At 46.9% G+C, this 15273-nt stretch overlaps 3 protein-coding genes across 8 annotated transcripts in view; 2 read left to right on the forward strand and 1 right to left on the reverse strand.

The window, feature by feature from the left end:
- Nucleotides 1–3869, reverse strand: part of LOC103156428 (uncharacterized) — a 5821-nt gene extending 1952 nt beyond the window's left edge. The window contains exons 1-4 of one of the 3 annotated variants that reach the window (XM_016664379.1): nt 3800–3869; nt 2645–2826; nt 2458–2571; nt 669–1249 (exon numbers count right to left, since the gene is read on the reverse strand). In XM_016664379.1, the coding sequence (XP_016519865.1) occupies nt 669–1249; nt 2458–2571; nt 2645–2791 (842 nt within the window). In that variant the 5' untranslated portion in view covers nt 2792–2826; nt 3800–3869. Of the gene's footprint in view, nt 1–668; nt 1283–2457; nt 2572–2644; nt 2827–3799 lie in introns of all 3 variants that reach the window. The other 2 variants (XM_016664377.1, XM_016664378.1) reach the window with 2 other exon arrangements.
- Nucleotides 3870–3914: 45 nt separating this feature from the next.
- patl1 (PAT1 homolog 1, processing body mRNA decay factor) lies at nt 3915–13632 on the forward strand. Of its 4 annotated transcripts, XM_016664376.1 has the most exons (19): nt 3918–4031; nt 7055–7160; nt 7227–7285; nt 7352–7388; nt 7466–7696; nt 7768–7844; nt 8821–8901; nt 8977–9171; nt 9299–9400; nt 9516–9602; nt 10198–10415; nt 10495–10639; nt 10804–10924; nt 10997–11094; nt 11174–11233; nt 11507–11652; nt 12290–12449; nt 12621–12746; nt 13217–13632. In XM_016664376.1, exons 1-19 carry the CDS (start codon nt 4017–4019, stop codon nt 13271–13273), a joined length of 2121 nt encoding a protein of 706 aa, XP_016519862.1. In that variant the 5' UTR covers nt 3918–4016; the 3' UTR covers nt 13274–13632. The 4 variants fall into 4 exon arrangements, with proteins under 4 accessions (XP_007578527.1, XP_007578528.1, XP_016519861.1 ...); XM_007578466.2 differs by having other exon boundaries at nt 3917–4031; nt 7227–7388; XM_016664375.1 differs by having other exon boundaries at nt 3917–4031; nt 7227–7388; nt 7472–7696.
- LOC107833929 (protein PAT1 homolog 1-like) lies at nt 13475–13962 on the forward strand. The gene is made up of 3 exons (XM_016664355.1): nt 13475–13484; nt 13546–13738; nt 13809–13962. The coding sequence occupies exons 1-3, from the start codon at nt 13475–13477 to the stop codon at nt 13960–13962; spliced, it is 357 nt and encodes a 118-aa protein (XP_016519841.1).
- Nucleotides 13963–15273: the final 1311 nt, after the last annotated feature.

The following is a 15273-nucleotide window of genomic DNA, read 5'->3' on the forward strand; positions in this document are numbered from 1 at the left end:
GAGCCTCGATGTAGCCAAACTCCGTCAAGTATCTCATTGTTTTTATGTCATATTAGATTCGTTGTGTTGATGCATTTTGACCTGCTTTAATTTTCCGCCACAACACCAAACTTCCCCATTCACTCAGTGGTTATAGTTGCACATCGCTTAGGATTTGTTGCTGCGCGTTTGCGCAGTGAAGGAAAGAGGAGACCAGCTGCACAGGCAGGCTGGAAATGAGATGATCGGTATCGGCAACAAGAGCCAATGATCGCCGATCACCGATCATGCACTTTTTCACGAAAATCGGCCCGATTATGATCGGTGACCGATCGATAGGCACACCTCTAGCTAATAGCAGAGCTAACATGCAGTGCAGCAAATGACATTTATTCTCTACCAAGAACATTAAATATACTATTAGTTGTACTACATGTTGTGTCATAGTGGACATAAAAATGAATTTAGCGCTTTAGCATTAGCTTCTGCTAAATATCAAGTTGGTAAAACTCTTTAGCATTAGCTTTTGCTAAATATTTTTAAATAGTACTTTATTAACAGAACTAATATTAATGACTAGCGGTGTTTTGCTAGCGCAGCCAGCTTTTTGGTTAGCGGCGCCTCCACTGGGTGACCTTTGCCTCGTTTCTGTAAACCTCTATAAAATGTGAAAACAGGTTGAGTGGAACTCATCTTTACCTCGGTACGGATCCGACCAGCTGGAGCGCCAGGAAACTTCCCTCCGAGGTTTCGGTTTCTTGCTGCTTTTCTTCTTCTTCCTCTTCCTCTTCTGCAGCGGAGTGTAACACACCAGGCTCCCGCTGCCGTCTGTGTTGGTGCTGGAGCAGAACCGGTCCAGGTCCAACTGGCGACTGAAGGCCTGGGAGAAGAACCCGGTCGGATCGTTCTGCATCATGTTCAGCATCATCTGGACCGATGGGTCCGGCGCGTCCTGGAGCATCTCTACGTCGTCATAGTAACCCATCTGCGTGAGGAGGGAGCTGAGGTCCAGCTGCGGGTTCTGCAGAAGTCGGATCAGTTGTGAGCTGACCTCATGAGTTCCATCGGATCGGAACCGTCCAGCGTCGGCGTCGTCGTGTTCTGTGACGTAGACCTTGTCGACCAGCCGGGTCTTCACCTGGTAACTGATGATGATGCGGTCGCTGTTGGAGACGCCGTCCGCCCCGAGGTTCTCCCGGACGAACGCCGGCAGGTCGGCGGACTGCGGGTAGGACTGGATGCTCAGGTTCCCGACCACGAAGTAAACCAGCTGGAGGGAGGAGAGAGGGAGTGAACCCGACCTCTGAACGAGACCGGCCGCAGCACATCAACTGTTTCCATCCTGAACGGTTTGACATTTTTACAATCAACCAAACTCTTTTTTAAAAGATTTTTAAATATTTGTCTGTTTTCAGCTGAACGACCAACAAACCTGATTGTCTTTGCTTAGAAATGAAATTTTTAGAGGGGAAGTATTGGGAAAGTTTTTGTGCTTCCATTTGAGTTTCTGCTGTTCTAAAAACCCAAAACATCCAGATGTTTTTGATAATAAATTAATGTTTTTAGTATCTGGAAAATGAGCCGTTTCAAAAACCTCCAGATAGTAATGCCACAAATCAACAGGCATTGCCATGTTACCTAGCAACCCCAGCAAAGCCCAGCCCGTTGCCTAGCAACACCAGTAAAACCCATCTGTTGACCTCCAGCAGATAGGTCAGCTGGTTTTACCGCTCGCAGCCATTTTCACGTGCGTGTAAAGACTGAGCTGGGGGCGGGGCCAGCAGCAGCCAATTTGTATTTAAAGTGACAGAGACTCTAAAGCAGCTCAACTGGGCAGAACTGAGCAGATTGAAACATCATCTAAAAATTTTTTGTGCAAAAAGTGTAATGAACATGTTTACTGATGTGAACATTTCTGCTGCATTCAGCATATTTCAGCGTTATTCTGTTACTTTATTCTGCAGGTAGAAGTAGAAGGGACCCCTGGCCCGGTGCTTTGACTCTTCTTGTCTCTGCTGGATGCAGCCACTGCTGAGCTTTGCTTCTATTAGCAACACGCTGAGCTGCACCGCATATCGGATTGCAACCGTCACCCCAAGGACTGCTTGGAGGCAATATTTAGAAGGATATAATATTTCATATGCTTTACATTCATGCTATCGATACTCTGGCCATTTGAAAGAGGAACACCAGAAGTTTTTCTTTACAGGCTGGAGCTCATGGTGTAGCAATAAACAAAGAACAGGGTCTAGAAAGAAAGGCATTTTTCAACAATCGTATCACAATCTTCACAAAAATAATTTGATCTGTTATTTTCATTCAGCGAAGGCAGCGGGTGTAAACGGCTACAGGGCCTGAACAGCAACACTCTTCAGTCTGGATGCTGTTACTGAGTGAGGAAGCCGTCTAACATTAACCTGAGATCAGCCAATGAGCCCTGCAGACGTTATGGATGGAGAAGCACGGAGCGCTGCTGACCTGCCTGGTGCTCTTGTTCTTCTTGGGTTTGTGGAGAGCAGGCAGAAGTTCCTCCATGTTCCCAAACCTGTGGAAGCCGTAGGCCCCGTTCTCCGGCTGACACCCCGACACCAGCTGAGAACCGGAGGGACATGTTTACACGCCGCTTTGTTAGCAGGACGGAGGCAGAGCGGAGCGCTTCACCAACCTTCATGACGTCCGCAGAGTTCTCCGGTTCAAAGGTCACGCAGTGGTTGGAGAACCAAAACAGCAGCTGGAGGCCATGGCGAGGAAAAGGACGACCGAAGCCAGACGTGTCCAGGTGGTCGAGGGTGTGGATCTGCCACAGAACCATGGCGGCGCCAACATGGACGCTAACGCTGATGATTCCTGAGGAAAACATGACAGAATGGCTTCATTAGAGAACAGGAACGATTCATTAAAACGGTTCATCATCACCTTCAGGCCGTCAGTCTGACCAAGAACAACCAACAAATTCAACTGGAAAATATTAAACATTTAATTTTATTAAGCAGGCCAGTTTTATTTAACCTATTATACAAATATTGATGCAATCTGCTGTTGTTTAGATATCAACAGAGACTTTCAGGGGGATTTCTTATCAGCAGTCATTCTTTTCATTTGGCCAGTTTTCTCTAGACGAACCCAACTTTTGGACATGGAGTTATTCATTGTGACTCAGGTCGGGTCTTTCCAGACTGTCTCATTTATTCAACCCAGAATCAGTTATTTGTGTTGCCATGTTGGACCATCCAGCTGTGTCCACATTTCAAACATTAACTGTTTATTTGAGGTAAATTTAAAGAATCTGGAGAGAACATGTAAAGACCCCAGGCTGGGATTTGAACCCAGAACCTTTTTGCATCGATGTGTTAAAAACTCACGTTTGAAAGCATCACTTCACCTCCTGTAAACATCGTTCCTGTCATTCTGGCCAAAATAATTCTGCTCTACAGTTGAAAATAGCTTCTTTTATTATTATACTGTTATTTATTATATTTTGTTTAATAAACCGTGTTTCTATTAAAATACGGTTTATTAAACTGTACTTTAATCACCGTTTCCACTTCATATAACCTGCAGATTGTCTGAGTAAAATGAACAAATAATGGCAAAAGTGGACAAATATTACTGAGTCTGCTTTTACATTTTTACCCAAACATTTCATAGAGACTGAAGTCCATTGTTTTCCTGTTGTCATCATATAATCCAGATTCAACTTTAATAATTTAAATGTTTATCATCTTAAAATAAAGAATAAATAAACGCGAAAACATATAGCCGTTAAAGATGAGAGCAGAGCGTTCTACCGAAGATCAACCAGCCTGTCAGGCTGTTTTACCCTCTGTTTTTCTTCTGTGTTGTCAAGTTTCCGTCCTGTTTCCTTGTTTTCCAGCAGAGGGAACGCAACTGCAGCGCTCGACGTCAGATACGACGTCAGATACGTGCTCGTTCACGTCGGTTCCAAACGCGCGTTCAAGTGTGACGGCGTCCCTGCTGCGTCAGTCACGCGCCTCCTCGCTCCCGATGCTATCCTTTTCCCAACAACCAGAAGATAGATGTTTCGATTTCAGGTGAGCTTTAACCTTGAGAATCGGTTCCGGTCCGGTTCTGGACGGGAAGTCTGGGGCCTTAGGAAGGTGTTGAGGGGGAGTCTGGCCTGGTCGGTGTTTAAATGTCCTCCATTCCCTTTTGTTTGGTCCTCAATGCGGCCTGTGAAGCAGCGCGCTTTCCTGCTGGCTTCATGCGGAGTGACGGCGTGCGTTCTCCGGTGCCATGGCCCAGAACGGATCGGTGGTTTTATGGGTCAGCCTGTGTTATAATGGGCCAGATTCTGATAGTTGCCGTGACGCCGCTAGAAGGAGCTGGTTTCATAAAGTTTTCCGTCTCCGGTTCAAAGCGTGATGTAACGGCAGCGTTAGCTTAGAGGCTAACTGGTCCTGGAGGCTGTCAGGGGGTCCTGAACGGCTCCTACAGGGTTTTACCCTGCTTTAGTTGTTTTAAAAATCAAAACTTATACCGGCTCTTAACCTCAGATAAATCAGTACATTTAATATATGCTCCATGTTCTAACAGGGATGGAAAGTGCAGTCTTTCAGAGCCGGTGTCCTGCTTGCTCTTCAGGTTCAACACCTGAATTATAAATATGACTCACTATGAGAGCTCTGCAGAACCTGCTGAGGTCCTGAGTTGTTGTTTAGATATTAACATCTGACCCAAACCGGTCAGCTGAGACAATCATTCATCAGTTGGTATGATCAGAAACCAATAAACCGATCAGGAACCAATAAACCAATCAGGAACCAATAAACCGATCAGAAACCAATATACCAATCGGGAACCAGAACACCAGTGTCTCCATCCGACCAGTTTGACCTCAGAAAGGAGATGGACTGAAGCTTCTTTCTAAATGACAGTTTTATGGTTTTAAAAGACAAAGGTGAAACTGTTTGGACACAGTTGGAGTAAAAATGTTGGGAGGCTTTCAAACATAACATTACCTAATGATAAGCATGGTGGTGGCAGCATCATGCTGAGGATCTGATGTGCTTCCAGAAGCTGATGTCTAGACACGGTTTTATTTTCCAGGAGGAAAAGAAACTCAAACACATCAGGACCAGGAAAATATCGTATTGGACACATGAAACCTGGAATATAATATCAGGAAACCTGCAATAATTGATCATATTGGCAAATCCTAATATGACCTAATCAAGTATTATTGGTATTAATGTTAGTTTCAAACAAACACAAATTTCAGATAAAAAGTCGTCCAACCAGCAACTGGAAACATTCATGAATTCATTATTTCTTTATTTTAATGTTTGAGTTGCTGAGGTAACAAACTGCTGCTGGTCTGAAGAATCGTAGATTTAAAATGATTAAAGTTTAGATGCAAAAAACAAAAAGTGAAATTCCCCTGGAAGCAGCTCCAGTGTTGAGGCTCTGATGATAAAATGTTTAGTTTTATTTTTATATCCTGAATGTCAAAATATTTTATGTTTCACCAGATTGATCATTTTATAAATTATAATGTTTAATAAACAAAACTGAGTCATTTATAACATTTCATCATATTCAGCAGCTGTAACTACCTCCAGTTTTCCCCAATAATTACAGCTGAATATTATTAAAGCATAAACTGATCATTAATGGATCAGTTATTGATCTGATATTCATCAGGCTGCTAGAAACCAGGGAGATCATGAAGCCTGATGAGTGAAGATGATTAAACAGTTTGTGCAACAGAAACTGTTTAACTGAAAAATGACTCTGATGTTAAAGATGATATCAAATAACAGTAAAATACTGATAAAGCAGAATTCTGTATTGATAAACAAAATGTTGTGGTGAACGATGATGTCACTGGGCTGAACGATGATGTCACTGGGCTCGGTTCGGTCCAGGACCCGGCGCTGACTGAACATCAGAACCACAGAGGCTGAAACATGAAATGTTTTCATTTGTCAGGATTTATAAATGAATTTCTAAAGGTTGTTTTTCATGTTATTGCTGACCTGCTAAAGACAAACAGCTTAATATAAAACAAGTTTTAAAAACTCAACTGCTCAAATTTTGTCAAATACAAACAATAAGTAAAAACAAAGGAAACCAGTAGTGATGCAACATCATTGATCAATACCAATAAATCGACCTATGTCAGATTTAGATGCATTTATTTAGACATTTTGAGCTTTTTATCTCAGTGTTTGATTCCAGTAGTAGAATACGGTGAATCGAGTTTTAGTTGTTTTTTTGTTTCTTAGTTTTTTGCCTTGGATGTAAATGAAACGGTAATATGTGATACTGGTAAAAAACCGAGTCATCTTCTAAACAAACCGATTAATTATGATGAATCCGGTGAAACCAGGACGAAGCCGCATTAAGGTCAAAGGTCAAAGGTCGGCCTGTCGCACGTCGACAATAAATCGTCCCAGAAATTAAGATAAACGAAAATATGTATCGCTATTTGTTTTTAAGTGGCATAAAAATAATGGCATAATAATGAAAGAACACCTTTTCAAAGATCAATAAACTATAAATTCTAATAAACATTTAACACTGAAACTAGAAAACATTTTAATGTCCAAAACAAACAAAACAAATAAAATGAATGAATGTAAATAAAACTGTCCTAAAAAGTTTTAGATGAGACCAAAACACCAGACTGAAAACTTTTATCATCCCACAAAGAGGAAAACAATAAATCATGCAAATGGAAATGATTGTATCAGTTATTGATCTGATATTGATCAGGCTGCTAGAAACGGACGGGCCGGGTCCGTTCCTCGGTTTCCCTCACGCCGTCGCTCAGCCTGCAGAGGAAGTGGAGCAGAATCACCTGAAGCTGCGTTTCGCTGCAAATACGATGCTCTGCATTCGGCTAACGTCGAAAAAACACAATTTCATAATTACAGAGTTTCTATTTAATAGATCATTTTAATTCATCATTTGTTTGATTGATTGATTGATTATTGCGACAGGTCTCATGGTCGGTTTTAGATTATAAGATTATAACGATGTCAGATTAATCTGCTGACGGTTTTGACCAGATTATCAGGATGAACGATAATCCAGGTTCTTCTTCTGCCTTCAGTCCCTGGATGACGACTGTACGCTGGAGGAAGAGGACGATGGGCTGATCGAGGAGGAAGATGAGATCGACCAGTTCAATGACGACACGTTTGGAGCCGGCGCCATCGGTGAGCAGTCGCCGCTTTCTTCTTCTCCTAATCTGTTCTGGGATTAAAGCTGCTCTGTGTTTCCAGATGACGACTGGCAGGAGGAGCACAAGCGGCTGGCGGAGCTGGATGAGCGGGACGGGCTGGGCGCCGGGCGGGGCCTGGGGGGCGGAGACTCCTCCCCAGGCCCCGCCTCCGCCGCGGGTCGGCTCCCTCTGCTCGGCTTCTCCTCTGGGCCGCCGGGTCAAGGTGGGTTTGGACCGCCGGCGTTCCTGAGAGCGGACCGCTCCGGGTTCTGATGCGTTCCCGTCTGTCTGTCTCTGCAGACGCAGACGAGCGGTCGGGAGGCGGCGACCTGGCCGAGTCTCTGGCCCGCTTCATTCTGGACGCCGACCCGGCCATCGCCGGCGTCGGAGCGGCAGAGAGGCCCGGTTCGGCTCCCGGGCCGGCCGGCCCGGTTCTGTCGGCGCTGCGGGGCCCGGACCAGCCCAGAGTCCTGCAGCAGCCCGCCTCCATCCCCCCCAAACACCAGCTGCCCCCGGGACCCCCCGCCTCAGGTGAGCAGGTCACCTGGTGACGTGTCACTTCCTGATTGGACGCTTTCTGAGCTGAGATGTTTGTCCCGCAGGCCTGCCGGCCTCCTCCGTGCTCAGCTACCAGCAGCAGCAGCACCTCCTGCGCAGAGGAGCCGCTCCAATGGGCCAGGTCCGTTCCTCGGTTTCCCTCACGCCGTCGCTCAGCCTGCAGAGGAAGTGGAGCAGAATCACCTGAAGCTGCGTTTCGCTGCAAATACGATGCTCTGTATTCGGCTAACGTCGAAAAAACACAATTTCATAATTACAGAGTTTCTATTTAATAAGAAACAACTAAAATCACACATGAATGAGTTTATTCACAAGATAAAACATTAAGAAACCATCAACCTCTATCGACTTCCTGTCGTCGTCTTCTTCATGGTTTCCACCAGTAGCAACATCCTGTTGTTGATCACATGACTCATGATGTTTCCATGGAGGTTTGCTAAATAAAATCATCGAAGCGGCTTCATCGAAAACAGCAGCTGCTGTTTATCCTTTGCTTTTGATTAATCAAGTTTAGTTCAAGAAACCTTCAAATTAAAGTCTGAACTCTGTCCAACGGTACCAGTACCACCCTGGTCCAAAACTCACAGAACCAGCAGCCGATGGCCGTTTGCCGTTTTATCCTCATAATCCAGATTAAACATTTCTCCTGCGTCTCACTGATGTGACTCGACGTGAGGAAACTGTCGCTCTGACGGTTCGATGCTTCAATCATCCAAATCGACCAGTTTGTCCTGAGCTGCGTTTTCTACTAAACGTCTGTTTCACTTTTTTGCATGAAACTTGGTCCAGTAAATGTTCAGGTCCTGCTCTGAGGTTCGGATTGTTTTACCCGTGTTTCCATCTACGTGTTTCTTATACTGGTTTTGAAGCATCGCCTTAGAAACAGTCGATAGAAAAATTCAGTGTAACTTTCACAGTTTTTACTTGAGGCTGTTTGTGAAAGAGTTGGTGGGTTTAGGTTAATGATGGAGGCTGCAGATGTTCCCTGAGCCGATCCTGGACCGATCCCCCAGGAAGCAGCAGCGTTCTGCTCAAGGTCGCTGTAGAGGTCACCGGATCTGACCTTTAGCTCTAACTTTCCCCCTTCGTCTCCACAGATGAACTCTCACAGCATCTGGGACAACAGCATGGGCTTCGGGCCGGTCAGCGTCACGCCGGGACTCGTCACACACATGGAGGTGAGAGAAACGCCTTTCTCCTTCCAGAACCCGTCCAGAACCAGGCCTGAGCTCCATCTTCTGCTCCGTCCTCAGGACAGTCCACTGATGTCCATCATCAAGGAGGTGGGGCTTCCGAAGCGCCCGCCTCAGGGGAGGAGCGACGAAGGTCACGACCTGTCAGAGAGGGCCCCGCCCCCCCGCTCCTCCTCTCCTGTGATTGGCTCTCCTCCGGTGAGGGCGGTGCCTATCGGGACGCCGCCCAAACACCTGCTGAGCCTGAACCATCAGGTGAGCCGCAGCGACGGACGGACAGACGCTCAGACCGTAGCCTGTTCCTCTGAGTCTGTGTGTGTGTGTGTGTGTGTGTGTGTGTGTGTGTGTGTGTGTGTGTGTGTGTGTGTGTGAGTGTGAGTAGATCCACCACCCCACGGCGGTCCATGTCAGAGCCCCGGTCCAGCACCGGTTCCCCGCTCCGTTCCCTGAGCGCCTGTCCCCCAATACGCTGCTCAACTTAGCCGTGAGTCGTCCCGCCTGCTGCCTGTAATCGGTTCTGCTGTCTGGTTCCGGTCCTGATGTGGAGAACTGACCCGTTGTCTTGGTTCTGACCCGTTGTTTTTCCTTGCTCTGTTCAGAACTCTCCGTTGTGCCGCGGTCCGTTCCCTCCCAGAGTCGGCCCGGTTCTGTCTCAGCTGCAACGGGCTCAGCTGCTCAACTCCCAGGTCGGTACCACAGAATCCAGGTGAACAGGTTTGGTTCCGGGTCCAGGACAGAACCAAGCCCTGGTTCTGATCCAGCTTTCATTTCCAGTTCTACCAGAGATCCCCATAAGAACCCGGTGTAAAGGTTCTGACCCACAAACGCAGCTCGTTTCCTTTTCTTTGGTTAAGAAAACCAGCAGAACCAGGATGATCCATTCTCTGGTTCTGGTTCTGGTTCTACTCAGACCTCAGATCTTCAGGTTTCTCTGATTCCTTCTGGAACCGTTCAGCTTTTAGCTCTGATCCAGAACCGGATCCTGGAGAACGACGGATCCGGACTAACTTGTGGATCACAGGAAGTTCTGGTTCTGCTCGGTAGGATCATCAGAGTTCAGCCTGAAACCCGATTATTTATCCTCTAAACACAAAGCATTGCTGCAGAACCTGACGATGTTCTGCAGCTTCATCCGGGTCGGGGGTTCTGCTCCTTCCTGGAGATTTCCTGGAAGTGGTTCTGATGTTACCACTTCCTGTTTGTACCTCAGTGTTCTGGCTCCTGATTGGATGGTTTATTAGTAGCTGCAGCTCTATGAAATGTTCCGCCTCCGTCCACCAGGTGGCGGGTTTTCCTCGCGGCGGCCCCGGCCCTCCCCTGCTGGCCGGCGGCGGGTTCAGGCCCTTCTTCGGGGGCCCCCCTCCTCCTCACGGCCACAGGATGGGCCCCCTGCCGCCCCACGGCCCCCCCAACCACACGCCGCCCATCAGGCACAACACGACGCACCTCCACCCTCAGCACCGCCGCATGCTGACGCAGCGCATGCAGAGCCGCGGCGGGTGAGAGCACGCTAGCTCCCTTAGCCTCGTTAGCTGCTTTAGAAGCTGCCGTTCTCAGAGTCGCCTGCTTGTTCTGCAGCGACCGGGTCAGAACCGGGCTGGACCGCCGCAGCCGGGACCCGTACAGCAACCTGATGAGCCAGAAGGAGAAGGAGTGGGTGACCAAGATCCAGATGATGCAGCTGCAGAGCACCGACCCGTACCTGGACGACTACTACTACCAGGTAGAACCGCCGGGGTCGCCGGGTCACATGACCTTTAACACGCTAACGGTTCTGGTTCTGCTCCACTTTGGATAACAGCAGCATGAAGGTCATGACCTTTCACTGCTGCGGTGGACAGTCGGGCGTCTGTCTCCGTGTCCATCTGTCTCTCCGTCTCCCTGCAGAACTACTATGAGAAGATGGAGAAGCGTCAGGAGAAGGAGCGAGACAGCAGCAGCAGGAAGGAGCACACCACCAAGCTCATCACGCCGCAGGTGGCCAAGGTGGAGCACACCTACCGGCCAGGTGAGGGCCAGCAGGGACCCTCTGTGTCCCCTGTCCTCCCTGTCTCCTGACGTCCTGCGTGTCCCTCTGCAGTTCAGTTTGCAGGATCTCTGGGGAAGCTGACGGTGTCCAGCGTCAACAACCCGAGGAAGATGATCGACGCCGTGGTAACGACCCGCTCCGACGACGAGGTCGGTCCAAACGTCCGTCCAGGTGAAGACGTCCCTCAGCTGTGGCCTGTCCTGAGTCCTTCTGTCTGTCCTCCTGCAGGAGAAGAGGGAGAAGCAGGTGTGGAACAAGAGGCGCCAGGTGCTGTACACCGTGGAGAAGGTAGGGGGCGCTGCGCCCAGCTGACGCTCAGTTCCTTATCGCTTCCTGTAGCGTTTTAACCTGATGATGTAACGAAGACGCTCCAGAATTTACTGTATTTTTCAATAATCTCCATCTCAGATTAACATTTACAATCAGACTCAGTTCATTTAAACCAGATTTGATTTAGTTTGAACCGAATGCAGCATGACCGTTTTCTGAATCTGAGTTTATTTCCCAACTCAGTGAGAATCAATCAGGAATCAATAAGTTCTGATCAGCTCCATCCCTCAGATGTACAGTTTGCTGCTGGAGGTCCAGGACTTTGAGAAACGCTTCGTCCAAACGCCAGAGGAGGACAGAGACGCCCTGATGGAGCAACACAAGAGCAACACGGAGCAACTGAGCAACTCGCTGCAGGACGGGGACTGGGAGGACAGGTGGGACTGGGAGGACAGGTGGGACTGGGAGGACAGGTGGGACTGGGAGGACAGGTGGGACTAGGAGGGGCTGGGAGGACAGGTGGGACTGGGAGGGGCTGGGAGGACTGGTGGGACTTGGAGGACAGGTGGGACTAGGANGGGACTAGGAGGGGCTGGGAGGACAGGTGGGACTGGGAGGACAGGTGGGACTGGGAGGACAGGTGGGACTGGGAGGGGCTGGGAGGACAGGTGGGACTGGGAGGGGCTGGGAGGACAGGTGGGACTGGGAGGACTGGCAGATCTCCAGGGATGGATGAATCGTGGGGTTTGGTGATATTGACTTAATATTTAGTGTAAATATTGTGATGATGAATATTAAATCTGTTTTCTGAATCTGTTGGACTGAATGACGGTTTTATATAAACTTTATTTACTTCGATCACAAATCAGTTTGACTTGTATGTAAACTTCACACAGTAATTATATTTAATCACATTTTAAAATCAATATTTATTGATACTTTCATTAAATGAACAGCAGAGAAAATAGTCAAAGTAATAATCTAATCAAAACGGACAGTTTTACTTTTATCTATTTATTATTTATTGTGACAATAAATAAATCGATTGTGTGTGTGTGTGTGTGTCTGTCTCAGGGTGAGTGATGAGCAGTGTGTGATGATCATGTCGGTGAGGAAAGGGAAGCGGCTCGTCGCCAGGCTCCTCCCCTTCCTGCCTGCAGCGCAGGCTGCTGCCGTTGTCATGGTGATCGCACGCAACCTCCCTGCCTTAGCAAAGAAGGATAAGCAGGACCAGGTAGCATCAGAACACCTGCTGCTGCTAAGACAGAAAACATCTTTAACAAAAAGTCAACTTTCAATTTTAGTACCTTTTAAATCATTTCTATGCTTCAGCTGACATGTTTTCTTCTTGGTTCCTTTGTAAAATAGTTTTTAAATGAGTAAAAGCTGCTTGTTCCCTGTGCAGGCGTTGTGCTGCCTGGTGGAGCCGGTCTCTGCAGTCATCCAGTCTCTGTCCAGCTCCGCCCTCACTGACCTGCTGCAGGAGCTGCAGGGCGGCGAGGGCCAGCTGGCCGCCGCGCTGCAGAACAAGGTAACGCATCGATGGAGGACGGGGGCGGCTTCTGTTAGTGGGAGGAAACCCGTTGGCCACACCTGGACCAATCAGATCGATGGATGATGAGCTGATTATTACTTCAACATGTTAAATATGAAGTAAAAGTTGTTTGATACGTAAAAAAATCATAATTATAAATGTGATATCCGAACATTGAAAAATAAAAGAAATTGAACACGAGAAAAAAAAACAGAAAAACTCATAATTACTTAAAAAATTGTACATCTGCATTACATATTTTTCACCAGCAGTTGCTGCAATTTTTTTCACCTGTCCAATGCATGCTGGGTAGATTGTAGTAAACTCGAATCTGTAATAAAAACACAAGAAGTCGAGGCAAACGTTACGCGAGTCTCTTCAAAGTTTCCATGAACCGTTTTACACGAGATTCCTGCTAAAACAAACACGATCTGCTGTTAGCATCATTAGCTGGTTCCCGCCTGCAGTTCGGCGTGACGCTGCTGTTTCTGATCCTGAGTGAAGGCGAGCGCATGCAGAGCTAATGATGCTAACACGCTGCTAATGATGCTAGCACGCTGCTAATGATGCCAGCACGCTGCTAATGATGCTAGCACGCTGCTAATGATGCTAGCACGCTGCTAATGATGCTAGCACCGTTAGCAGAAGCCATCTTCATTTGCAGGAACCAACAGAATCAAAACTAAATGGAAGATAATAATGGCCGTTTAAAGTCACAATAATTCATGTCTCTTTGTAAAAACCGTCACTAAAATATTTGAGGAAATGTTTTCATCCTGATGCTAACCATAAGCAGCTTCAGTTTTAAACTGGAGGCAACATGGCGGCGATGTTGTTATTCTATATAAGCTAATAAAAACTAGCCAGTCTACAGTACTTCCTGGTTCCCGCCTGCAGTTCGGCGTGACGCTGCTGTTTCTGATCCTGAGTGAAGGCGAGCGCATGCAGAGCTCCGACCCAAACTGTCAGCTCATGGACGACAATCGATGGTGAGTCTGCGCCGACGGTTTATCTGGCTTCCTGCCTCTTCATCGTCCTCATCATCCTCTGTCGGTCCAGGACAGAGTTGGTGTTCTCGGTGACCAGGGAGCTGCTCGGCGTCCCGTCTTCATCGTTGGCTCCGCCCCTCTTCACGCCTCCCAACCTGCTGTCTCTGTTCTCACGCTACGTGGATCGACAGAGGCTGGAGCTGCTGCAGGACAAGCTACAGTGAGTCTTCCTCAGCGCTCTTCCTCAGCGCTCAGACATGGTGCTGAATGTAAATCTGTTTGTTTTCCAGGATTTCTGCTTCATCCAGGTAGAAGTTACTACATCATCATCGTCATCATCAACATGGCCCCTCCCCAGTCAATGCAGAACTTCTGTGTGTGTGTGTGTGTGTGTGTGTGTGTGTGTGCGCGCGCGCTCTGGAGGCGAATCCATTTGGATCATTTTAAAGCAGAAGAATCTCTAGTCACATTTTGTTTTTCTGTGTTTAGTCTGATTCTTTGTGTGTGTGTGTGTGTGTGTGTGTGTGTGTGTGTGTGTGTGTGTGTGTGTGTGTGTGTGTGTGTGTGTGAGAAACAACCTGAATGATGACAAAAGTTAAACCTGCATTTTTAAATATCTTGTTTACAATTATGCCTGTGATAAAATTAAAAGTATTTCTATTATATAGAAAGTGTTTCTGTTCTGCTTCCTGTTTGTCTAATTATTGGGGCTTTAGTTGCCATAGTAACAACAGAACCTTGGAGAACCAAGATGGAGATGAGTTCAGGCTGCAGTGATGCAGGAGTTAATGCAAAAGGAGCCCAGACCTCGTTCTGGTTTGATCACATCCAGAATTAAAGAGCTTTATTGGTCTGATCATTTAATATTAATTTAATAATACTGTTGGGTTTTCACAAACTGTTTGTCAGAATCATTAAATAAATCATTAAATAATCAGAAGGTTTACTTATGAGTTTATTTAGAAGTCAAATAAAAAGGCTTGCAGTCACATGACATGGTTTTCACAGTCTGTAGTCTATTTAATCTCTGATGGAAACCCAATAATTTAACATTTTGACACCAGAATCAACTTTACTGGCTAAGATTATGAGCACAAGTTAAAATATTTGAATGCTAAATATCAGGTCTAACAGTAGGAACACAAAACATTACGATTATAGAGTAAAAGGTCCAACAGTCGGATCTAAGCTAAACTTATACATTGAAACGGTTGAAATTCACACCTGAAGGGTCTCGGTTTGTGTTTCAGGCAAGGGCGTAGGTTTGGTCTAAGTTTTGGTGGGGACCTTGACCCCCCCCCCCCAGCACAGTGAAATGCCGAAGAGCACCGAACATTTTTGAGAAGGGGGGGGAAACCACATTGGCTTAATAACCCCTCCCCCCAACCATAACCATATCATACATCTTGTGTATACAACCAGATACAGTCATACTCAGCAGATCAGTTCAAGAACACTGGTTTGTATTCACACTAGCTTAACTTAATTTAAGACTAACACTTCAAATGCCATATTTACTGAGATAATTTCACAGT

The sequence above is a fragment of the Poecilia formosa genome, unplaced genomic scaffold (genome assembly GCF_000485575.1).
Source record: "Poecilia formosa unplaced genomic scaffold, Poecilia_formosa-5.1.2 Scaffold481, whole genome shotgun sequence".
Lineage (NCBI taxonomy): Eukaryota > Metazoa > Chordata > Actinopteri > Cyprinodontiformes > Poeciliidae > Poecilia > Poecilia formosa.